This window comes from Camarhynchus parvulus, chromosome 1A (genome assembly GCF_901933205.1).
Source record: "Camarhynchus parvulus chromosome 1A, STF_HiC, whole genome shotgun sequence".
In the NCBI taxonomy this organism is placed as follows: Eukaryota; Metazoa; Chordata; class Aves; order Passeriformes; family Thraupidae; genus Camarhynchus; species Camarhynchus parvulus.
Genome location: NC_044586.1, coordinates 58,103,935 through 58,130,651, shown reverse-complemented (window position 1 = coordinate 58,130,651; position 26,717 = coordinate 58,103,935). Strand labels below are relative to the sequence as shown.

At 39.6% G+C, this 26,717-nt stretch overlaps 1 protein-coding gene across 1 annotated transcript; it reads right to left on the bottom strand.

Annotated features, from left to right (window-relative positions):
- Positions 1-70: 70 nt before the first annotated feature.
- NAPEPLD (N-acyl phosphatidylethanolamine phospholipase D) lies at positions 71-21,379 on the bottom strand. Its single transcript, XM_030961023.1, is given in 6 exon segments — positions 71-1,082; positions 2,330-2,444; positions 3,337-3,983; positions 9,687-9,999; positions 20,884-20,926; positions 20,929-21,379. Coding segments are annotated over 6 exon segments (1,641 nt in total). The 5' UTR covers positions 21,323-21,379; the 3' UTR covers positions 71-953.
- Positions 21,380-26,717: the final 5,338 nt, after the last annotated feature.

Below are 26,717 nucleotides of genomic sequence, written 5' to 3'. Positions count from 1 at the left end.
CCCACAGACCAAAAGAAATCATAAACAAAACATGATTTTCCAATGAAATTATGAAGGAGAATAACAACCCTTTTTATTGGCAACAATAGGCTTTAATTCTGTAAATGAGCAAGACAATTTGATACAGACACATTTGGCTGAATTTTATAACACTGAACAATGTTGTAATCTCATTCAACTTTAAAATTATAGGGAAGCTATTAGAAAAAATACCACAGCCCTTGCTTAAGATTTTCTACTGGGGAAAAAAAAGGTACTTAGAAAAAGGCTGAGTTAATGCAAGGACAGGCGACATTAAGAGGTTTTTCCACTTCATGTGCTGCAAATGACACATTCAGACCTAAATTAAAACATAGACAAAACAATAAAAGTGTGCAGGTATTCTGGCCAGCAGTTAGTTTTACACATCCATGATGCACTATTATCTCTTTCTTTAAAAGGCACATTTCTTTGATGTAAAATTCAGCTTTTGTGGTTCATTAATACATGAAAATGAAGAGTGAAACAATTTTACCATGCTTGTGCTTAAACAACACAGCTGTATTGGAAGACTTCACCCCACAAAACATACAGTGAAGCTGTATGAAGCTTGTACATAAAGGTACAGGGCATAATCTGAAGACTAACAAGTGAGAGATGATAGTCTAACATGGAATCATTCAAGTCAGCCATTAATCCTAAGAATATGTTCTGTGCTGAAGTTATTATTGCTGCAGCAGGTGAGATGAAGAGTTTAAAAATATTTTTTTTTATCAGTGGTGTACGTCAGAGCAAGTTTTCCCATAAACAATGTAACTAGTAAAATTTGTCATGAAATCGGTATGCAAGCTTTAGTTCTGAAACTGACAAACCTGGCATTTAGAAATCCAATCTCAAAAATCTATTGTGTACATTATGTTAGTATTGTTACATTAGTTCAGATCAAACAGGGCTTCCAAGGAACTGACACTCTTTCAGTTTTCAAACCGGTCATTTGTATTCAAATTCCGTGATTCTCCATGGCGTAAGATAAAGAAGTCATCTTTTTTCAAGCCATATCTTTCAAGAGCTTCATTCAATTTAACTGGAGGATCCAAGTAATACTGAAAGAAATGAGAATAATATGAGGGAAAATATACCACTACAACATTTTTTGAAGGGAAAAAAAAATCTCTGAAAAACGGGGGGAGGAGGAGGATATTTTTCAAATGAAGTTTTTGAACGATAAGAACGCTGATTTAAGCTGCAGAGTAAGTAGCAAGGCTCAACTTGTGAGCCCCAACTCGGTGCCTTAAGGCAGCAATAGATCCCTCCGTTGGAAGCGCTGCCGCCAGCAGCCGGCGCTTTCCCTGCTCTGCAACCCGCGCTGGCAGCCGTCCCGTCCGAACGCTTTCCCCATCAAGTTACCGCGGTGTCTTTGTTACATTGCCCAAAGGCACCGCCAAGGAGCAATCATCTGTTTTTGTGCTCCGAAATACGCAGTAACTTTTGTACCGCGAGCATGGTAACACAATGTATTGGAAACGCTGCGGACAGGAAATGTTCTATCCTGTGTTCCCTCCATGCTCTGCCACGGAGGTGCACGAGCAGCCGGGAGGGAGCAGAGAGGGGACACAACATTTGACAGATAAGGTGATCACACTATCGGGAATGAATGATGAGATAAAGTGGTGCAACTGATGCAAAAACAAAGTTGAAAAACAGCTACCAGACAATATCAAAACAAATGTAGAAACTTCCTATTCACTGCGCTTTCAGTTGCTGTGAAGTATCTGGGTAACCTTCTTACTAGATCTGTGGACTTGGGGGGTGAAGAGGGGAATAAAACATTTTTTTAAAAATCAAAAATTCAGAATAACTCAATTTTTTTCATATCCTTTCTGGTTTTAACTTTGAATTAACTATTAAAAATACTGTTTATATATTTGCTAGACAGACATAATTAATAAATACTGTTTGACCTACAGGCATGCAGTTCTTACTACCTGCAAGTGATGCAGGTAGTATCACTCAGTTTGTTTGTATTACTGCATAATGTAATGCACAACACTGCATAATACTGCATGTGTCCTCATCTGTTATGTTCCTCAGCATTTGAATATCAGAAATCCTCCACATTTCCTTCAACAACTCTGTACTTTCTTAACCATAGAAATATTTTATGTAATTGGTTATGAAAAGTTAAGCATTGTTTTGAACAGCAGTATATAGAGTAACAATTTTCACTCTTACAAAGTTCACATTTTAAGTTTACATTTACAGATATGCAGGCTAAACTGCACAAGCAAAGCTTCACTAATGACTGTCTAGTCCTTGAAAATCTGAACTCATGCTTAGTGTTGCAATTTACCTCATTTGCTAAAGCAAAGGTCCCCCAATGAATTGCTACAGACTTCTTCGCTTGAACATCAATATGGATTCTTACTGCTTCTTCAGGATCCACATGCTGGTATTTCATAAACCACCTACCAAGAAAAAGAAGCACTTTTTTGTGTCACCTAATCCAGTGCAAGATTTCTCCTTCACTGCCATTGCAAAGTACAAAAAGAAATATGTGCTCACCTAATCAAAAAAATCATAAGCATGTACACCTGGACAACATACAGAACACTCAAGATCAGGAAACTAACACATACTAACATACCCATGAAACAGGAGTTCATTTATTGCACTCTCTTTTTGAAGGATATTTTCTTATCACTATTTTCAATAGGTTAAGGACATATTACTGGTGGCCTGAGGCATTAGGGCCAAAACTTTAAATCCATCCCTGAAAAAATTTGGTGCTAGCAGTACACACCAAAAAGTGTGTGCTTCAGAGATAGCCCACAGGAACTGGCAAAACAGAAGAGAGAACTTAGCAATTCTTGAGAGATACCAAATTTTTTACCATGCTATTTGGATTCCCATCCTTTTTTCTCTGTCCATACATTCTTTCCTTCCAGCATCATATGAGTACTATCCTCTAAATGTTTTCTCCAAAAGGAGAAAAGTTATCTCTCCTGAGCAAACAGATTTTTCATACTTTATAAGCAAGTCATCCTTGTCTCCAGATAAGTTACAAAACCAGGGTAAATACTGAAGCAAGAGAAAAATGCAGCAAATGACATACACTGGAATGGGCTGGATTAAATGGTGCTGTTTCAGAAAAAAAGGCACAGAGTAATTCCAGATTTTTACTCTACACTTTTAAGGGAAGAAAGACTGCTGATTCATCCTTGCTGTCCATAAGTCTGAAGAAAAAACTCTCCAAAAACTTTATTAAAAGTACAGCTATAGTTCTAACTTCTGGGTGTATTTTTTGTCATCAGTACATAATTTCATTTACATATATTGCTCAAACTCTGATTTTCTTACCTTGGCTCATAAGCTCCAATGGGGATGGCTGCAAGATCAAAAGGTCCAAATCTTTTACCTATTTGTTCAAAAGCAAAACAATATCCAGTATCTCCTGCAAAGAAAAACCTATTCCAAGGTCCCAAGACAGACCAGCTGCCCCAGAGAACCTTGTTATCATCTGTCACAGTCCTTTTGCACCAATGCTGGGAAGGAGTGAAGACAAAAGTTACCGCATCGTGACCAGGGACACAGTTCTCCTCCCACCAATCCAGTTCGATGACATTCTCACAGCCACACCTCTGCATCCAGGGCAGGAGCCCCAGGGGCACGAACCAGCGCAGCTCGCTCCCGAAGCGCTCGTTCAGGCTGGCCACGCTGTTGTAGTCCAGGTGATCGTAGTGGGTGTGGCTGATCAGCACCGCGTCTATCCTGGGCAGCTGCGCCACCGTGCACGGAGGCCCTCGGAAGCGCTTGGGACCCAAGAGCTGAGTGGGGGAAGCTCTCTGGCTGAAGATTGGGTCAGTGAGAAATACAAGTTCATCCATTTCCACCAGAACGGTGGCGTGTCCCAGCCACGTGACTCGCATACCAGCTCCTGTCTTCCCAGCATCTTCCGGAGTTTGAACAAAGTAAGGTTGTAACACTGGGAGTTCTTTGTCGAGTTCCTGGCAAAAAAGAACACAATATGCATGAGAGATTTCAGAATGTACTTGGCCACGGAACAAAAACTGCATACAAGGCACAAATCTATACAGTCAAGACTTGTACTTTGTTTATGCTTTTATGCAGAAAACTGCAGCACACACCAGATGCCTTTTTAATGTCCATTTTATCAGCTACTTCCTCCTAATTTAATTTTAGGTTTTTGCAACATTTACACTTCTCTGTCAAGAAAGAGAAGAGAGTATCCCTTCAGGCCAGGAGACCTGATAGAGTCTGAGGGCATTGCAATGAAAGCACTGCAAGGCACTAACAGCATCCCAGAAAGGGATTCCTCCACCTGAAAAAGAATATGTATACATACACACACACAGAGTGTTATTTAACAAATACTCAAGTTTAGCTTATGCAACTCAATGATGCATCCTCTTAAGTCCTAGCACAAGTAAGTCACAGATGAAAGAAAATGCCATGTCCCCCAGCCAGACTCCACAAAAGCTCTGCTAGCTTTTATCAGGCCCTCTCTCTGTCCATCCTCATTACATCTAGAAGTAGCACACAAAGGTTAACTTCACTTGGCTAATGTTAGCTATTACAATTCTGCCTTCCCATCCTGCCAAGAATTTAATGAGCATTCATAAAAAACAAAATAACTTTTAAGATAAACCTTAAGGTACATAGATATGCTTGGTTATGAAAAGGTTCCACCACCTCCTCTCTTATTCCAGCTTGACAAGTTTTGCAGTCCCTATTTGAGTACGACAGGTCAGAAAACTGATCTGGCTGAACTTTATGCAGAGGTAAAAAATACCCAGCTCTCATTTTGATTGGCTCCAATTTGACTCTGTGAGTATCCTCAAGCTGGCACGGAGGAGGTCATGGCTGTACATTACCTACTGAAACTCACTGCCCAACCACCACTCATTCTTTCATTTTGAACCAGAGTTATGGTCTTCACTGCAGTTTGGTTGAAGTGCTAATGCAGAAGTGTTATATGTAATAAATAAGAGTTTTACTATTAAAGAAAACCAAACAACCAAAGAGTCTTAGAATTCCTGACCATCTCCACAATGTGGCTAAGGCTCTCCTCCCAAACATTTATGGTCTGAACTCCTCACTTTGCTTTAGAAGAATTTTCATGTGCTAGGGCAGCTTCTAGACTCCTGACATTCCTCTCTCTCGTAATCACAAATGTCCCAGCACTTTGGGTTCCAAGTCAAGCTCTGCCTGCCATGGTTGCTGCTCTCATTCTCTCAGCCTAGCACAGATTAGCACTATTAGTGAGTTTATAAAGAGCTGACCTTGTGCTCCTTTAGAAGTCCAGCTGATGCTGTGACAGTTCAGGACTCCAGGAGTTGCCTTGCTAAACCAGTCCTGACAGCTTCAGGGAAGTTACTTTCTCCACAATATTTTATTGATTTGGAAGGCATATGTTGGGAAAAACAAAGCATGCACATCTCCATCCCCCTGCAATTCTGCTGTAAATAATAAAATATTCATGAAATTGCTTTTTCTGAGAGCTAATGGACAAGACATGTTTACTGAAGAAGTTTCATTACTGTCTCCAGGAATGAGAAATAGATAACCTTCTATAAAGCTGAATATAAGGTTAGTACAATTTGTCCCCTTAGTTCATTCAAGAAAAGTAGGAATCTTAGACTGAGATAAATGGCTGCTTCACCAAGAAAGAAGCCATCCTTTTCTAACCTCTATTTCATTCTAAGTGCATGGGAACAACATTGGCCACAGAAATCTGAACCACATAAGTGTTATACTGTGATATTTCAACTTAAAAAAATACACAAAACTAACATAGTACTAAAAAATGGAAATTAGGACAAACCAACAAATTTCATATGGTTAAGTCAACAAATCAGATTATATCAAAGAAATAAAACTCAGATATAGAACTTAATGAATTGTCACAATGCAATTTAGGTCAATTAGTACATTTTTTATGGAAAATGTTCTTTTTAAGTAGCTGGTTTTAGAGACAGACTCCGAATTTTCTCAGAACTAAATTAATTCACTTATTTTTGCTGACATTTGGCACAAATTAGTTTTTTAAATTAGCATTATGCAATATTAATAAACAATATTAAATAGATGAGGAACTGACCAATTGGCAGATGTGAAAAATCAGTCCTTAAGTGGGACTCGGACATATTCTATGAAGTTTTATGTGGGGTACAGTTAATTTTCTTCCCAGCAGGACCTACAGCGCTATGTTTTGGATTTGTGCTGAAAACAGTGCTGATGGCAGACTGATGTTTTAGCTACTGCTGAGCAGTGCTTCCACAGCATCTCAGCCTGCTGCTGGGACACACAAGAAGCTGGGAGGGACACATTTGGGACAGCTGACCCCAATCCATCAGAGAGATATCCCATATCATATGACATTGCACCCAGCAGTAATATCTGGGGTAAGAGGAGGAGGTGGGGACATTCAGAGTGGATGGTGTTCATCTTCCCAGGTAACTGTCATATGGGAGGCAGCCCTGCTTTCCTGGGGATGGCTGAACACCTGCCTGCCCATGCAAATAAATTTTTTTGTTGGCTTGTGCATGCAGTTTTTGCTTTACCTATTGAACTGTCCTTATCTCAACCCACAAGTTACCTGATTTTTCCCCTTTCAATCCCCTGGGGTGCAAGCAGTGGAGGGTGGAAGCAAGCAGCTGACTGGAACTTGGCTGCCTAAAGCCGCAACACATCTGCACTATTAATAAAGGCTTTACAGGGATGTCAGTGGGATTGATGCCATCAAGTACTTAGAATAGTTGATTTAAAGGTACAACTAATCACTATAAAAGGCATTTGTAAAAGTCACACAGACAGGAAAATGGATAGAGAAGAGCACAGTCCAAACAACTGCTGTCCTGACCTCTTTAAATGAAATTCCATGAACAAAAGTTCAAGACAAACCAAGAGCACAAAGGCAGTGTAATCTGTACAGACCTTGTGCTCTCCAGGTTTGTGATACACAGGCTTCTGATCCAAGCAATGATTCCTCAGAGGATGAGATCAGAAACCAGGCATGTTGTTGAGCTATCATGGTAAATCACACCAAAACATTATTTCTCAGTGCATATGATTTGTGTTTGGGGCTGTTTAGTTGGGTTTTTTTTTAGTATTTTACAAAAGCACACTAAAATCCCCTTAAAGCAATAAGAAATACTCAACTCATAAGATTTCAAACTAAAACACAAGTTCTATAAGTAGTATACTTCACATGAAATACTTAAAACTCACACAACAGGATAAAGCAACATAATGAAAGAAATATGTATCTTATGGAACTTTTATCCTGCTATAATACATTTTGTTCTGTCAGATTAACCAGAAAAATATTGAAACTAGAAGAATTATAACAGATTTTTTTAAATACAGCAATTATGTCAAATCAGCTACCAACAGAAGTAAAATGTGCTTAATACTGTCTTGTCTTCATTACTCAAATAATACAAAAAATTCCTCCTGCTGTGTCCCCTCCCCCTCCCCGTTCCTCTTGCCCTCCTAATGCAAAGCAAGAAAAAACACATGACAGGCTTTGGTAAGACTAACTGATTAGCTTGGGATTTTTGGTGCTTAGTGCATACTGGAATACCACAGGATTTACAGAAATGAGAACAATCTAAACTGCTGATCCAACAACTAATAATGAAAGATCCTCCAACAGCACCGAACAAAGTTATTAATAAAGCCGGTAATGAAAATACAAGAAATCCATGCATTCTGGATGATGATATAGGCTCATTGTGTAGGCATGATTATAATACATACAGCTTTTCCACAGTGAAGCACAAGCACATATCCTGGATAATATGCTCATTTTTACATACCCAAAGCACTTGGTACAGATAAACTGAACCTGCCCAGCATAGCAGGGCATCACTAGGCTCACTCAGTGTGGAAACTGAAGCAGGAATCTGGCTCAGAGGATGTGACATCTAGCAGCAATAAATAAAGTATGGAGTCCTTAGTTTGAATTTTAAACAAGCTCAGATGCACTTCACAGGCTGATGTAGAGGTGGAAGAAAACTGGTTGAAACAAGCATCAAAATGGCTGAGGACTCCAGAAGAGCATTTAATTGATCCTTATCTAGGTTTTTATGTTTCTGATTTACTTCACCAAACTTGTGAATAATTGCAAGCACCTAATTAAAAGATCTCCTATGCAAAAAATAAAATTAGCCCATGATTAATCCCAGCTGGGTCAGAGAGATGGCTTTTTGGCTTTTCAACTGGTGCCTTGTAGATTTCTTTGTGATCATCCTTTATTGTAGGGACAAAGTGTAAATTAAAGGGGAGTGCTGCAGTTCTGCACCCCATCAGAGTGCTGCATGCTCTGCACTCCACAGTGCACCTCAGCATTGCCTTCAAGGGACCTCAGTCACTACCCAGGTTTCTCACTGGCACTGGGAAGACACGAAGCATGTTCTACACAAACCAAGGAGGGCAGCTGTCAAAGGCAACTGAAAACTTACAGGTGTGCATTTCATGGAAATGTGGCCAGCACACTGTCCAGAAAGCTGTACACACTAATGCAACCATTGTCATCACAAGGAAGACCCCAAATTTGCTGGACAGGATCTCAAGACTGACACAAGTTTGCTGTTGTTCTTTTAAAGTCAAATTATTTATTATTAAATTACAGCCAATAATTATTTGTTCCTTAAACATCCCCAAACCATCATGCATTAATGCCTAACATGGCTTTCCTGTCCATAAAACTGATAGAATTCCTTCCTTCACAGGTAGATCAGGTAAGACAAAATGGAAAGCTCTTTGCTAAATACTGGCTGTGAGATTTATAGCTTGTGCATACCTTCCTGCATGCTTAAAAGCATTATTAACACCTGCTTGTTCACAAATACTGTCCTTGGTTGTGCACCCTTCAGCACAGCTTTTCTGAAGTACAGTCAACATCAGAAATGCACTGAGAAGTAATTCTGCCAAAAACTACTCATCTTCATACCTACTGTGACCATAAAGATAACCCATGGCTTTCTAGTGCCCATTACTCTTCATGGGAAAGAAGCTTCTCCTGTCTCCTTCTTTACATACAATACCTGACAAAAGCATTTCACCAACAAGAGACAACAGTGCTACCCAGTAAACTGGCACTGCACTTTAAGTGTTTCAATACAAATACTTGCTCAGGTTAGTTTTAACATATGCAATTTTTTCTCCTGGTGTACTGAAACATGAAAAAAACAAATTTGTAAGTATTTTCATAAGTAGGTGACAGAAACTATTACATTTTCATGCAAGAGATGCAACATATGCATTAAATTGCCATCAGGTAAAAAAGCAAAATTTTAAAAACTGGATATGTCATGAAATAAGCTATTTCATGCAACACAAATTAAGTTAATAGTATGCTTCATAAGGCAACACCTATTAAAAAGGAATGGCTGTAAGTGGTTTATGACTGAGCTAGGGGGGCAATTTTTTTTGTTTTTATAAATATAAACAGAGCTGTATAAATTAAAGCATGTGGAACTAACAAGGAGACAAAAATTCAAGAGGTAGAAAGTACTAACCTACCAACTGAAAAGAATAAAATGTCAACAAAATCCGAAAAGTAAGACTTAAAAAAGTCTCCAGAAGATGCCTAATGAGAATTAGTTAGAAACTGTCCTATTTTATTGATTAGAGCAGAGGTAAAAGCAGTCGTAATCACAAAAGTAAAACATGGAAGTATTCACCTGCTTTGAACGTGGCACATTGCTGTTATTTTTTTCCATGAAGGACCATTTCAAAATGTTGGGTAAGGTTGGTGATTTCCATGTTGGCCATGGGTTGACAAATCTCCCATCTTTGCCCCTCTTTGATTTAGTTACATCCTCTTCTAATCTGTAGTCCAGCCTGAAGCTTTTTCTGAAGGTTCTGGAAGAATCATTGCCCCCGGAGCCTCGACCCGAATTCTGACGTTTCTTCACTGCTTCCTTAGGGTACTGGTTACAGGCAGTTGAAGGCTGCTCTTCATCTGTGTTCTTATCCATACCTTTTTCAGGAGAGCTAAACCAAATTTGATATTAATCAGTATTTTCTTGGTCTAGCATCAACATTCATAAGACTGAACGTTCTCACACACATTAGGAACAAGCCCGCCTTTCCTGTTTAATGATCTACTGTATTTTTTTTAATCAACAAAATATGCTTTTAAAACAGTCACTGTTACACAAAAGACTTCCAAAACATGCTGTGACAAGCAGACATGAGGGCTCTTTGTAGTTCAGGCTGAATTTTACTCCCTGGAATGCACAGCTTCAGATACTAACACTATTATCTACCAGCTGCAAAAGTGAGGGGGAAGGGTTCCTTAATTTACATTTTGGAAGAATAGTCATTCCTCCTGAAACTTATGACATTTGGTGCCTGATGTAACACAATCCTGCAAGTCTGTGCAAGAGGCACTGGAACTATACCATACCTTAGGATTTGCCTATATAGTGACTTGGTTTTGTGGTAAAAACTGCAGTCTTGTGTAGAATTACTAACACTTATACCAACACACATGCAGGAAACTCAGAACACAAAAGATATTTGGCACTGTTCCTATTTTGTCTAAAACAAACAAGAAGTTTATTACTATAAAGGTAAATAACTCTTTCAAATACAATTTTGATACACATTGAACTGAACTGACTGGTGAAAGGCCACAGGAAATTGAAATATTTTAAATCACAGCTGCAACATTCACTCTTAATTCCATCGTGAAATTTAGAAAAGTGAGAAAATAACTGAGAAAAACTTATTTCTATGAAGTCATGATTCTGGTACAATTCTTATAAAACTACCAACTCAGTAGTCAGAGTCTCTTATTCCAAACTGCACTTTGGTGTTGCAGACTTTACAAATATAATCGAATTACACCCAAGGCAGAAAAACCAAATAGCCCTATTTTATTTCAGAGTTGCCAAAGCAATTAAATTGAATCTAAATGCTTCAATTTCTATGTTTACTTTCAACTGAAATGTTGAAAGTAAATACACTGCTCTGTTAGCTTCAAAAAAATGGTGACTGTTTTAATGAGTGCGCAACTTTCTGGCATTTACAAATTCTACCTAATTAAAACTGGAAGACAACTAGTAATGAACACACAGCACTATTTACAGCTTAGCTGCAGGAATAATTTTTAATAACAAATTGTAAAGTTCATCCTGTGGAAAATTCTCCACCACATCTAGTAGATAGACAGAGTTTTGTCCTATCCACTGTTTCACTAACTCAAATACTCAGACTCCAGCTGTACACTCAGAAGCCCTGGGCTGATGTAGGCAAGGCAGTCCATGCAAACAACATTGTGAGAGAACAGAATTAAAGCTCAGTTTTCCTAGAAATCACATAACTCACTCTGCCCCCATAAGCTCAGTTACAGGGAAAATTAAATATATTGTTCACTGCAACATTTCAGTGAAGATATTACACACGTGTCAGCAAACTGAACCCAAATGCATCTGCTGATGATGCTCCAACTTCAAATGCAGAGTCCATTTCTGCTATTTCAATAGCAGCTGACAACTAAATACTAAGTATGGTATCAGCTGCAAATAATATGACAATTGATAAATATTGTGACATTTTCTTAACAAAATAACCATTATTGTGCTATATAGTAGAGATAAAATACTAACACATCAAAATTCATTTCTAATAAAAAAGCATGAACAGCAGGCAGAAAACATGGCTGATAGAATTTTTTTTACCCCGGTTACAATCTTATTTTATGTAATTGCTTTGTACTCCCATTTCCCTGCAGTTTTACTGAAACCACTCCTCTAACATATTTCCTGTTTAGCATTACCATTATAATTTTAATTTAACTGTTGCTATTTCTAGGCTTTTTTTCCTCTATTCCACTACACATTTCCCAGAATCAGCCTTCAATGAAACACTCAACTTGCTCTATAGCATTTTAAGCAGACGTAAATGGTAACACAAGGAATCAGTGCCACAAAAAGGCAGACAGAATACCCAAAAGATGGCACTGAATATTTTAACTGTTACTTTAACTTAAGAGTTGGGTTTGGGTTGTCTTTTACATTCCTCAAAGAGCATTTTCAATGCCAAGTCAGTTTATTAATTTAGCAAAGCACACAGACACAGCATAAGACAGCTACTCTTTTAGAAAGAATCATGAAAACAGATCACCAAAGTTTAATCAGATAGGTACTTAATTCCAGGAAATGATTCTCTTAACATCTCAGACATCTGATTTTTAAAATACATATAACTACCATAATTATTGTTCCTACAAGACATTTTATATTAGAGACTAGGGTGCCTAAAGTTTTATTTTTAAGCTTCTCTTTATCTATTCATTCATCTCTAAAATAGGTGAATTTTACTTTTGCTTAAACCTTCATATAAACCTTTGATCTTTTTCTGAAAGTATAAACCCCTAAGGGAAGCAGGGATCAACTATGCTGATTAAACAAAGACAATGCCAAAGCATTTAAGGCACTGCAGGTATCTGTCTGTCTGCCAACATATTTTCCACATGATGCACATACATTACTTTCATTAGTATTCCATAAGCAACTGAAGGGATAAAAGACCTCAGTGCTCAGAGAATACTTTAAACCTTTTACATGCATAAGAAGGGGACAGATTTACAATCAGTTAAAGTATTCTTGATGAACTGTAGGTTCCTTTGAAGTATCAGTCTTGCCAGATAGTTTCTGTTCCACTTAAATTTATTAAATATATCCTACAATATTCATGACGTAGTTTTGTTATACAGAAGAGCAAGATGATAATTTCTTGAAAGCCAGAAATCATTAGCTTAAAATAAAACGCAACCAATTATAAGCCCAAGGAGATTCTTATGCTTTTGCAAAAGAAAGTCTCTACAGATAAGGAGATTTAGCAGGTATACTTTAAATACTAGCAAATACCCAATCAGAAATCAGTTGGTTTTTCTGCCAGCTTCCTTAAATTCTTTCTACCCAAAAATAATAGTTTGGCACTTGAAAAACTACTTTAATCGCAGCAAAAATTATGAGCTGCCATAGCTCATAGCTCGTAGAGATGCAAAAATCAAACTGGAACAGAGTTCTGGTCACTTAGGAGGGACAGAGGGAAGGGATCACATCCCTGGTGAATGTTTATTGTTATGTAAAGTTCTACACAAAATCTTTTTATACTTTTAAGCATAAAGAAAAACTACTATTCCACTTAAAACCATTAAACAGCCTTCCTGGCAAATGGAACCCTTCCTTCAGGATGAGGCAACTTACCCCAAGAGAGGGCAAGTGCATCGACAATATTTGTAAGAGGGGCTCAGGAGAGACACAAGGCAATCACCCCCCTCTCTCTGTCCTCAGACGTGCTTTGCTCTTTCAACTGAATTCAGAAGAGGAAATGAACCAGGAACATACAAACTCCTAAAGAAGACCATTAGTCATCCAAATCCACAAGGCCAGAAGGTGTTCTAGACAGAGGGAAAGAACACAGAGCAGGCTGATGAATAAGACAAAGTTTAACATGAATCAAAATGCTGAGCTCACAGATCAGGTTTTCCAACATCAAATACTAAGGCATTCCTCGTAATCCACAAAGGAAGAGTGAAGTTGTAGATCTGGCAAGACATGGCATGGAAGATCCATGTCTGACATCCCACTAAACTGGCTTACATTGGCTTACAACAGGATATGGCCCTTAGGAGAACAAGCTTTGGGTAAATGGTTTATTTTAGCATTGCTTATATAACTGAAGACTTGGATACAAATATTTTGGCTTTGAGCCTTGTGTTTATTTAGGAAAATAACAAAAATTTAGCTAAATATTTTAATGCTCTGTTTCAAAATAAGGTTTGCAAAAGGATACAACAACATTACAAGAAGAACTCTGCCATTATAGTTTTTCTTTTTAAAGGTCTTTTAAACAAATTACTTGAACGTGGCCATAAAATTTCTTGTCTTCACCTTTTCCACTCAGTCTCTGCTAAGATCTGCTGCTCCATAAAGCAATGGATGTAGTTCCCCTACTAATCACAGAGCCAAGCACAACATGCTACAAAGCCAAACAGACTTACCCTTCTTTGCTACACAGAAATGTGGTCCTTATGTAACAAATCCACAGGCCTGACAGTTTAAGAATTACTATGAGGCTATGGTTTACCAGAACACAACAACTTCCCCAAAACTTTACAATTGCCTGGTAAACATTCCATAGCCTCCTAAATACCTTGAATTTCTCTGCTTTTTTGAAGTAAAGGGTTTGGTTCATTTTTAATCACTGTCTCTCTGTGTAAACTACATCCAGAACTAGGCTGCACTAATGATCACCTAGGAGAGATAGCACATAATTCCCAGCAAACTCACACCACTGCAGCCTTACCAAAACAAGACTCTGAGCTTTCTCCATATACAGCTACACAACTCTGAAGTTTTCTTTCATTATACATGAAATGACTGCAAAAATCCAGGCATTTTGGCTTGAAACAAAAAAAACCAAAAAATTGTTTCAGTTAGAGGGAAAGGTATTTGCAAACGCTAGGGACCATGTAAGTAATTGGCTCCCACAAGCTTTACTATCAAATGACTGCCAGCTAAGTTTTGGCTCTGCTTTTATTTTCCCTTCAGCTCTGAAATTGGCTGCTTTAATTAACGAACAGTTTGAGACTGGAAAATTCTGAATGCATTTAAACTTTTATTGTGCAGTACTTCAAGTTGTTCCATCTTACAATTGTAGACTCACCAGAACAAGAACCTGAGCTTTCTGTGAACTGTATACTCCTACACATCTTGAAGTTTTCTTTCACTATACCTATTTTATCACTGCACAGCAGTTGCACCAGCAATTATTCCAGATGCTCTTGTTATTAGGATTTCACACAAAGATCCCTCAAGCTTGCATCAGCTGATCTGTGAATACTTATATTGTTTGAATCACATTAAAAATCCTTAGCAACAAAAAGTGTTGCCAAAATTTTCATTCAACAAATCTCTACACTGTCCTTGTGTACTATTCAAGAAAGATGAATAAAGGAGTTGATAACAGAAAAAGGAATAGCTCTCTCCATAAACAGCCTCATGGAATTAGAATAAGTCCTTTATCATTCTTATCTACCTTTGAGGATCAGCAGTAAAACAAAGCAAAGTTTTATTTAGACATCATGGAGAAAAATAAGATTACAAATAAAAAAAAGGTGAGACATCCACCCACGGTCATCTGTTGTTAGGCTTATTCTTTAGCAGCTGTATTACTTAAGCAGCTACTACCATGAGCCAATCCATTTCTGTTCCCACTACTCACTTGCCAAAACAAATAGTTTTGTCCACATGGTGAACTTGTTTAAGAAACTAATCTAGCTGATAGTCACTTCTTACCTTACCATCCCTAGAGAAGCACTTAATTTTCACCTGCATCATGGAGCAACCATGCAAGTGTTTATACCAACAAACTGGTTAGGACAGGGAAGGGTGAGAACAGGAATATATTGTAAACAAAAACTACTTATGTCAGCACTGGCCTAGAAAAAATAATTAATTAAATACCCTCCATTTAGAATTCACTGTGTGGCTCAGTTACACATACCACCAAGTTAGGTTGAACAATTCCTCCTACCCTTTCATTTTCAATCTATTCTCTTCCAAGGTTTCATTTACACTTAGTACTGATGATGCTGCAACTCTCCATTTACCTGCTTAGACAGTAATGTTTCATATTATAACCAAGCACATTCAATAGCAACCTACCACCCACAAGGCAGCCCACTCCCATTACTACACATCCCACCTCTATTTTGCTGGTATTCATTAGGGGAACTAAACCAACAGAAAGTTATTCATGCCTATCAGCTACACCTTTACATGCCTCTGGATACAAATGCAAATGGGCTTTAGAGTCAGGCCCATCAGCAGTCCCTGGAGCCAACCATTTCTAAAGGCTGGGTTCAATCTGACCAGCTGCGGGCACTGTGTCAACTGAATAAAGATCCTGGATCTGGGACAATACATAAATATTTCCCCTTTGTTTCCAGGTGCCCCAGCTGACTGTCCCCGTCCAATATGAGCATTCTGTAGTCCCCAAACATGTCTATGATCTGTAGATAATATGAGAGAAGATTTTTGTTACATGTCTATCCTGTTTAGGTTGTGATCCCTGATATGACAGTAGCTGTCCACAGGGGACATGCAGCAGAACAGAGATGACAGACTCAAGAGCTCATTTCTTTAGCGATATAGGCCGTTAAAAGAAATTCTTTTCCTCTCTACCCTCATCTTTTACTGCAGTCTTGAATAAAAGAACCCAAGAGTTGGCTTGTGGCCATCACATCTGAAAGAGCAGCCTAGACTATCATTATGATTAAGCACAAGAGCAGTGTAATTCTGTGCTATTGCTGAAGCAGTCACCAAAGGGAAGCTGGAGTCAAATCTCCCTACACCAGAAAGGAAATTGCTTTCCTTTGCTCTCCCTAAACAACTAGTTTCATAAGACTAGTTAATTTATAGGCAAGAATGTTGAAAGAACAAGAGCTGGAATCAAAGTTTTCTTACCTGCTCTGCAGGACTGAGGCTGACACACAGCAGCAAGGTTTGTGCATTACAGCTGTGTTATGCTACACAAGACAATACCCAGGTCACAAATCAGATACAGACAATTTTTAAATCAACAGAAAAATAAATGTAGATGGCATATGCACACAGCTGTACAGGTAGGTCATGAATTCCAACAGCAACTACAATGTCCACGGATGGCCCTTCATACTTAGATCTCCATCAAGCTTTTCCAAAAGAGCAAACATAAAACTTGTACCAAGCCAGCTATAGGATCCAGAGCTCAACTTTAACGTTCTGGCACCAGCTGCACTGGTGTAACTATTTATGCAAACGAGCAGTTCATGAGTTTCAGCTGGTTACTGATGTGACCCCAGTTAATGACAGAGGCACACCTTGCCAGGATGGGGTTTACTGTTAGAAAAGATTGTCAAACTTTGAAGTTGAGCATTTAAAAACACACTTTAGCCACCCCTGTGTGTTAACAGCCTCTACATCATGGAGTTTGCATTTTAAGTTAAGATGCCATTGAAGCTGTTAGTATATGTTTTTCTTAACTAAAAAAAAGTTTTAAAGTATTACAAGCTCACACTCCCTCCTAAGGGTAAAGGTTTTCTATCTACCATCTTAATGTCAATTAGATATGACTAAACCCAAATGCTATTACATGTAATGAAATTAAGGCTCCACTTCAACATGCTGTGGGAGAAAACTGATGTCCTTTGTAGCATGTGGTTAGAGAGGCAATGTAAGAAGTGTTTCTATAAAAACGAACAGAAATCACGTTAAAGCTTTGATGCATAGGATCCACACGGCAAAGTAGGATCTAAAGTTCATTTATCATCCACTCCAGAACTTTTATGTGTGCAATTGCTATCTCCGCCTCATTTACTAAGCCTATTAATTTTCTTTTTCCTTGTCTCCCCATGCCAGAAAGGAACAAACACCTATGCAAACTTCCTCTAGACTCACACCAAGAATAATCCTTTACAACTCCATAAAACCTCTGTTGTCCAGGAAGTGCAGCAACACCCAAGAACTCCATTTTATTTTTAAGTTAATAGACAGTCATAAAATTTTGTTTATATTCATTGTTAAAGGCTTGTCTATTTTGATTCCCTCTTTTCAGTTCAAGGTCCAGGTACATTTGGGCCAGTGTAATTTCTCTGCAACATGAAAATACTTCCCTAAATTATTTCTATTCTTGATTTTCAATATAAAATCAACTTTTGCTTGTCCTAACAACATTCTTCCTCTCCCTCTATGTATTTACATACACCCCATACATATATGGATTTTACAGAACTATTTATAACATTTGAATTCAAATTTATTGAAATCCAATTGAATAATTACCAGGTTGGGTAAGATAAGGAAGTGATTTTTTAAAATTGAAATAGATGCTTTTCTTCAATGCATCTGTTCAAAGGCCAACTTTAAAACAAATTAAGCCAAAAGGTCACCAGCCTTTCCAAATAACAAAAGTTTTGAACATCCAAACTTGATACCAGAAAGTTAGAAAACACATCCAATACAGCATCCTTATAGTTCTTTAACTGGAACACACCCATTTTAAGGAGAAATTCCAAGAAACAGTGCAGAGACACAGCAAAACATCAATCCAGAAGGAAAATGGAAACATCATGATACATAAGTGTTTTTCATTACACCCTTTTTCCCCATATATAAAGGGCCTTTGATTCCATCCCCACAACTCTAGATTACAATGTCTTCACTACTCTAAACGAAATGCAAAGTGCTTTGATTGTTAGTCAACAACAGAAGTGTTAATACTAGAAGTTGTGTGGTTTGGGTTTTTCTTCTTATGAAAGAGCCAAGGCATAATTCCAACACAAACATGAGCCATCTACTAATTTTCAAGGCACCATCCTAAATACCTAGGTGTTTTAAGGAGACAAAGTGTTTCATGTAAACACATCCAAGCAGACACACAAACACCTTGCTACTGCCACATTCTTATCAGAAACAGCTGAATATCACTGACACCTTCCTACAAAGACCAGTCCAAAGCACGACAAAAACATTTCCAAATATTTTGAGCAATAAAACCTGTTGTCATATCATAAGCCTTACTCACCAGGCAGTAGGACTTCCAGCTCCAACCACAGTGAACAGGTCTTACAGAAGAAGAAACTCCTGGCAGAAATTCTTTAACACCCAATTTTTCACTCACACATCTTATGAAACTTTGTTTTTCACAGCAGGAGTATGATGGCAGCAGTGTTTTCACAGTGTCAGCTGGCAATGCCCAGCTCTCTTTCCTGAACAGCTTTGCCAGGTTTATCTGCTTGGGCACAGTTGTAGGCTATTAAAACCCAAACCATCCATTCCTTGCACAGCTGCTAAACACCAAGAAGTTACATGCCAAGTGTATATAACACATAACTTCTTTCCTAGATTTTCTAAGAATATTTAAACTAAGTGCAACATTTAGTTTACAGAAAAATCCTTTTTGCTCAAATCTTTAGGTACAAGGCAATCAAGTGATTTTCCATGGTCCTGGCTCTGAATGTATTCGAAGTAGGGCTCACACTGCAACCTATAAAGTTCAAGCAATAGACTGAAAAAAATTAAAGGGAGATCAGGAAAGGATTCATAGATGTGACAAAAAGCAAAACTCATTTCACTGCAGGTGTTCCATATAAAGACACTAATTAATATAGCAATATTTCTGTTTTTCTCATCGTAGACAAAATAATTGCTTTCTTTTTTGCTGGAAAGAATCTAAAAGCTATTTCTGAATGAAGAATTAACAGTTTTGGTTCAATCTTGAGCTTATAAAGGCTGAGGAAATAGCATTTTTCTCCTGGTTATTCCTCAAATCTACTTAGATAATGCAAGTGAATAAAATTATAATAGTGGATTGCTTCCTCTTAAAAAGGCTTCACATCTCTTTTGATTTGAGGCCAAGCAGAAGCTGAATAACTGTTATTTATATTTGAACAGTTTCACTGTCATCCCTTACTTCCCTCCTCTCCCAATAACAACTCTCCATCATCCATAACTAAATCAAACAGGGCTTTCCAACCTCCAGGTACTAAAAATTCCCACTGTTTTTTATAATAGGCATTTCAGTTTGACATAACTAGAGGTATTTTGAAAGCCACTGTTGCAATAATTATTGAATTAATAAGTAAAAAGAATAATATTCTTGTCTTCCTCAAAACGTTATCTACAAAGTAAGATAAGCTTCCTACTTTCTTAACTGATACAGCCTCTACTATGAATAAAAAATACTCTTTTCAAAGGTTTTTTTGCATGAAAACGGAAGTGGTTTTCCTGTTATTATCTTTAATTTTGATGCCACTTTAGTCGGGGCAGTTTGAGAATTAAAGAAAAAAATACTTAAGTACAAATAGTACTTGCCTTTAAAACTAAAAACTTGCTTCATAATCGCCATTTAGCAAATGGAAGAAATCATAATCGTCACCAGAAAAAACATTTCTGCATAAGTTCATGAATTTTACTGCATGCAGTCAACAAACACTTTCCCCAAACCCTTGCTAGCTAGAGATAATTGACGATCATTGAGATTATTTGACTGCACTAATTACATTAAATGACCTCCTTAATATCCTCCACTTCGCACTATACAATTGGAACAGAAACATCTGTTCGTGCCTCCTCTTCAAAAGGAAACATTCTCCAAGCTGCCGACACTATGAAGCGGATTCTTTTTTTTTTTTTTTTTTGCGATTATATAACTTGTTTCTTTCCCAGCGCTGCTGCAGCGTGTTTTACTGTGAATTGACGGGAACGGAAGCCTTGCGCTGGGAGCGAAAGCAGGACTTTATTCCTTGCAGGGTTTCTTTCGCCGGTGCGAAAGGATCCCCCGGTCGCAGCTGGTTTTGGAGCTGGCGCCCGCCGGGGTCTGTGCCCAGCCGGGGCGGCAGGCAGGGAGCGGGGCAGGGGCCCACGCCGAGCTCTGTGGGCAGCCGGGCTGTGCCGCTCTCCCCGGCCGGGAGCTGCCGAGCTCTGTGGGCAGCCGGGCTGTGCCGCTCTCCCCGGCCGGGAGCCGGCCCCACACACCTCGCCCGCCCACCCGCGAACTTTTCCGAGCGGATGCCCGCGCCTGCTCTACCCCGCTCCCACCGCTCCCGCAGCGGCTCGGCTCGGTCCCCCCACACTCACCGGCGGGGCCCCGGTACCGTGCGTGTGTCTGGAGAGCCCCGCTGCCGCGCTCGGAGCAGGTGCTCCGCTCCTCCGGCCGCCAGCCGGGCTCTGACGGCGGCAGCCCGGGCAGTGCCTGCCCTCCGGACGGGTATGGGGCGGGAGCCGTCGCCCGGCTCGGTCCCGTTCCCCCCTGCTCACAGGAAGGCGCGGGGGCAGAGACCCCCCGGCCCCAGAGCGCTGCTGCCGCTGGAGCGCCGCTCACCTCCCAGGCTGCTGCTGCCGCCCGTGAAGAGTCTCGTCCCCTTCTCCTCCTTCTCCTCCTCCTCCATGGTGCCGCTCCACCCCTTCCACGGCGGCGGCTCTGTAGGTCTCCTGTAGGGGCTGTTGAACGGCTGCAGCGTTCCACCTGACCAGCCAGCCGCTGAGGGCAGCGCCACGAGCTGCACGGACCAGCTCCACAGCGTCCGGCGCCCCGCCATGGCGAGCCGGGGCTCCGCGACGCCCGGCCCCTCACCGTGGCGGGCAGAGGGCACCACACAGCCCGGCCCCTCACCGTGGCGGGCAGAGGGCACCACACAGCCCGGCCCCTCACCGTGGCGGGCAGAGGGCACCACACAGCCCGGCCCCGCACCGCGGAGCGGCGCCGTTAGCAAGATGGCGGCGGGGCGCCGTGTCTTTGGGACAGGGGGTCCCAGAGCCATGGCGGGACAGTGTCAGAGCTGCCGGCACGTTCTGCCCCTGGAGGCCGGGCTGCTCCTCGGCGCCGGCACAAGGGAAGAACTCAGCTTTGCTCCTGGCCGGCTCCGATGGGCGGTAAGCGCTGCCTGCAGTCCCGCTTGGGAGCACGAACATGCTCCCACCAGCAGGTGCGGGGGTGAAAAGTTTCCTGGGCTGGGTTGTCTCGGCAGCCCGGGGCAGTGCCGCCATCCCCGGGCAGCCGGCACTCGCGGGGGCTGCGTTGTCCGGGCAGAACAGCCCTTCCTCCAGGCGCCTATATGCATCTGTATCCCTTCGGCCCTGGGAAGGTAAAACTCGTGGCCAAGTCAATTCACATGCTGCGTTACAACTATCCCCTCACTCCCTGCTCACGTCTGACAGAAGTTTCCAGGCTATGGGCTGAGAACTGAGGTATTTTGAGGCACCCAACCCAGAGGAATTGGGTTCTCATTTAAAATATTTCCTTACTTCCTTAAGGACAGTGGACAGCAAAGAGCAAAGCTATGCAGGTGTGATGTGAAAAACACCCCATATTATCTAGGTGTGATATGAAATCTAAGACTATCTGGGGCTCTGATAACACGTTTGTGTCCATTTTATCTTGAAGCTTGGGACTGGGTGTATGGTTCATTGGTAAAGAAATCCTACCTATGTTCAAGGCCAAAGTTCTCAGTGCATGTCTTGGGAGACATGGAAATATGAGCCTTACTCTTCTGTTATCTGTCATTCTCTTAGTTCCCTTAAGGTAAAGGAATCATAAAACTATCAAGCTGCCTTGTTCTGTGTGAGTTATCTGTTTTCTATGTTCTTTACATAGTGATACAGATATATATTGGTTGCTTATGGTCAGGAATATTTGCTGACCTTTGCCAGTGGAAATTCCTAATTAATTTCTTACTTCTGCTCCTTCTTGCCTGATATTTCCTGATCATTTCATCTACCACTATATCTAATGCTAAGCTGGCCTTGTAGCAATGACTTCTACTTGAACACAAATCTATATTGATTGAAGTTATTTCTACTGTTGCTTTATGGAGTCTAAGATCTCCTGAATGATTTAGATAATAAAGCTGTTCTGATCAATGACCATTAACAGTAATAATTACTGCCTATGTATAGAAATCTGTGTAAGCCACTAGGTAAGTCCCTCCAGGCTGGTAGTAGCTGATTGCCAACAGTAGCAGATTTGGGGTGTTCATCCCACACTTCAGCTGAGTATCTCCTGGTAGGCAGCATTGGCTCCACATGTGGTGTGGAAATAGTTTGTGTATCACCAGTGATACAAAAACTTCAGCTTGGGAGGCTCTGCTTTAGTAAATGCATTTTTTCTGTACTACAAATACAGATGTCAATGGTTGGAGGCTGCAAGTAAAGACACCTTGTATCTGTGCAGCATGCAATTTTCAACCTAAAAGGAAACATGCCCTGTGAAGAATGATACTGTATTGTTGTTCAAATAATATCTGACACTGCTAGGAGTATATCAGTGTATTACTAACTGTGCCACACCAGCATGCACAACATGAGAAAATTCCACTCCAGAGATACTGTTCAACAGAACCAGGATTTTAAACTAATTTCCTGCTTCAGTATTCCCTGGAGCCAGTTGAGATCTCAGTCTAGTACAGCTTCTTTGGTGGGTTTTGATTTTTCAATGTCTTATACACATAAACACATCTAAACTGAGGAAAAGTCCCAAGGGAATGTCTGTGCTGAAGTAGTTGTGTAAACCCAGAACAGGGATCTCTCTGACTCCTAATACTCCCCAGACATGCTAATATGCCTAGAGGACTGATGTTAGGATCCTGCAGGGGTTGGAAGCCAGAAGTTACTAACAGATGGAAAGGTTCCAGCCATCTGTGCATGAGGTAAGAGTTTTTGCTTGGCATCTTGTCTTAAGAAATGGAGATTTAATAATTTTATTTCCATCAGTGGCATGTACTCCTGACTACTCATGCACTTTTACTACTCAGACTGACCCTATATATTGTCCTCTGTTTATGAAACTATAAAAGTTATGAGAGCTTCTTTGTACTACAGAGAGGCACAAATACTACAGGATAGGAGAGTGGGGTTATTTAGGGGTCAGTGCATTTCTTTTTCCTCACAATGAAATTTAACAGCTTAAACAGAATAATTTTTTTATTGAAGTTTTTGGGATATACCATTTCATTAACTCCTTGGAAAGGTAAGTTCCTTAAACTAGCTTAATTTGCTTAATGCAACAACCTGTATCTTAATTAGAATCGCACGGTTAGTACTTCATGAATTTTATCTGCCGTGGTGTCTTTCCCTTAGAGATAGTGCATTAATCATGGGCAGGACAGCTTGACTAACTTGATTATAAAATTGCTCTTGATGAAAGGTTTAACCTTCTTCACAACTGAAGTGTATCAGTATTTTGTTTTGATCTCTCAAGTGTAGTGTTAGTGTCTTTTTCACAAAGTCTGATTTAGTTGGTTGCCATAAGCTGTGTCAGAGCATGATACGCATTGTCTTGGCCAGTAACTAAAGAACAATCTAAAGCAAGAAAAAACCAGAAATTCTTACAGTTAAAATGTTATAGCTTTATAAATGAACTATCTGAACTTAATTGAAAATCCTCCTAGATGACTGAGTAAAAATGTTGTGCCATCTCTCACTCCATCATAGAATATCAAGTCAGTTCAAAGTCCCTTTTGGCTGAGGTTTGCTATATACTGGGCAATGTTTACTGTTATAGTGCAGATGCAGTTTATTGCAGAAAAACCCCCACACTTGCTGGAACAGTTTGTGCTGAATATCTGAGTGAAATAAACTATCTTAGAAAAAAAAATCCACCACTCTAATATTTCCTATACATGAATTTTTACTAGAATAGAAATTTAGTACCAAAAGAAATTCTACTAAGCTAGTAAGAGCCTCTCTGGCAAAACTGGCCCATATTGGGACATAACCAGAAAGCCTAACCTTCCCCTTCTAATTACCATGTGCAGAAGTAACCACCCTTATGGTATTCACCCTCTTCAGGCAGGAACTTAAGGGGGAAAATTTACTTGGCACCTGTTGCAGGCAGAGGCAAGCAGAATTTCAAATCATGTTGGATGTTAAGGTACCCAATGAAAGTGTTACACAACCAGCTCATATATATATATATATATCTATATATATATATGTATATGTATATGTATACACACACATAGGTACAAAATACTTCACAGTAATGATTAATCAAAACATTAAATTGAACTATGTACAACATTTTTCTATAATAAATATATAATAATGAAATTACTGTAAATGTTATGTTTACAATTATGAATCTAACTCTCTTACATGATAAAGAATTTGACAAATTTGAGGAGTGTTGAGAAGGAACTTCTGAGTTACAGGTAATGCTCAAAAGCGCATTTTGTTTTTGTTTTATGTGAAATATGATGACATTGTAACAGACATGAATAATTTCAAATAAGTTAGGGTTTATATTACAATGAAAAATACATTGTTAAAAGGGAAAACAAGAAAAAAAATTACTTTGTAAGTAATTTAAAGGTACTGTAGGGAAATAATCGTAAATAAGGAAGTTGTATAACAATGAGGTAAGTCAGAGCTTCCTTATGATTGCTTGTAGATATTCAGAATGATGACCATCCTTTTCCTTGCCTCCATAAAACCTTTTTTAGCTTTATCATACAAGCATCATAAAAATACAGGACTAGAAGAGGATTCAATAAATCACATTATTCAAACCACTACATTCAGTGAGGGTCTTTCATAATTGGAGTATTATTGTGACTGTCAGCACCCCATGCAGGCATGCTCTGTGCTACGTGGAGCTGCTTGCAGCTGCCAAGCTACTGCTCTGGCACTAATGAAACTGCTGGGTTCCCAGGCTGAGGTCAGTACCCTGCTACTGCCCTTCTGAAATGTGTCTGAAACCTCTTCTTCAGCCACAGCTCCCAGGAGGGAGAGAGAAAGGAAATCCACGTTGGTTAGCAGCTGCCACTGAATAGAGGAGAGAGTTATAAATAAATGGAAATAAAGAATGGGGGCATGTGGCTGAAGCCATGACAGTCACTTTTTGGTGTGGCAACAGATAAGCAGTGCTCTGAGTGACAAAATGTCAGTCTGAATATGTAGACACTGTGATGATATCAAAAGAGTCTCATTTGAATTGGGATTCAGGAGGATCCTCCATTTAAATCCTGTCTGAACTACTGACAGGCTGCATGACCTTCTACAATATACAGAGCTCCACGGGTCAAATTGGCCTTTGCTGCAACTAAATTGACTACAATGGAATTATTCTGTGACTGAACTTGATTTCTCAGACATCAGTCAACACAGCTGGTTCACTGAATAAATGAAAGAAAGCAATCATAGATGTCACTGGAAAACAGATGCATCTGAACTGGGTCTTTCACTTTTGGCAAAACTGGACCAGAAATGCAAAACTTAAAATGCATAAGTAATTGCTGATAGTGGGTTCTTGATATTGAAACTCTCTGAAGGTAACAAAGGTGAGAAAGTGCCATTATCTTTTCTAAAGGGAATGTAAATATCACATATGTTATTTAAATCTTGGAAAATGATGAATGTTTCCCTAAGTATTCTGGTATAGATTGCTTTAAAAAAAATTAATAATGACAAATGACTCAGGTATTTATGCTGAGTCATTTACATTACAATGCTACACACAATGCTTTGTCCATAGAAAATGCTTTTAGAGTCAGATAACAAAATAATTGTGTTATTTTATAAAAGGTAATTGTTATAAGAGTGTCAGGGGCAGAACGGGAGCTTCAGACAAAGTTTACTGGGGAGAGCCCCCTGCCCTGTTGAGTCACAAGGTGCAGAAAGGACCCTCTTGCTTTCTAAAATCCTTCTCAAAAAGGAGTCTGGGTGGAGCTGGATCCAGTCCTAGTCCCAGACTTTAAATGGTTTATTTCTAAAGTATTATATGGTGTAATTGAGCCTTTTTACTACTTTTTCCCATGGGATTAAAGATGGCAAACCAAATACATTTATATGAATAAAGTAGATAAGAATTTAAATTGACTATGATGATGAAAAGACAAAAAGACCTTTAATCAGAATTATTTCCAGCACAGTATAGGTAGCTGCTACTACATAGTATAGTGCACTATGTATTGAAGCAATATTGAAACAATGATATTAAAGCTAGCAAAATAATTATGGAAATTGATGTTACTCACTCACACAATGCCTGTGAGCAAATCTCTTGCTCAGCCTCGAGGATTAACCTTGAGGGGTGTCCCCACCCAAGGGAGGAGTCTCCCCACACAGTCTGAGAAGGGGTTTGTTAGAAAACCCTGCCATTAAAAAGAAGGACTGAGCTGTTAGAGTACAAAGTGATTGACTGTGAGTCACATGTCTCCA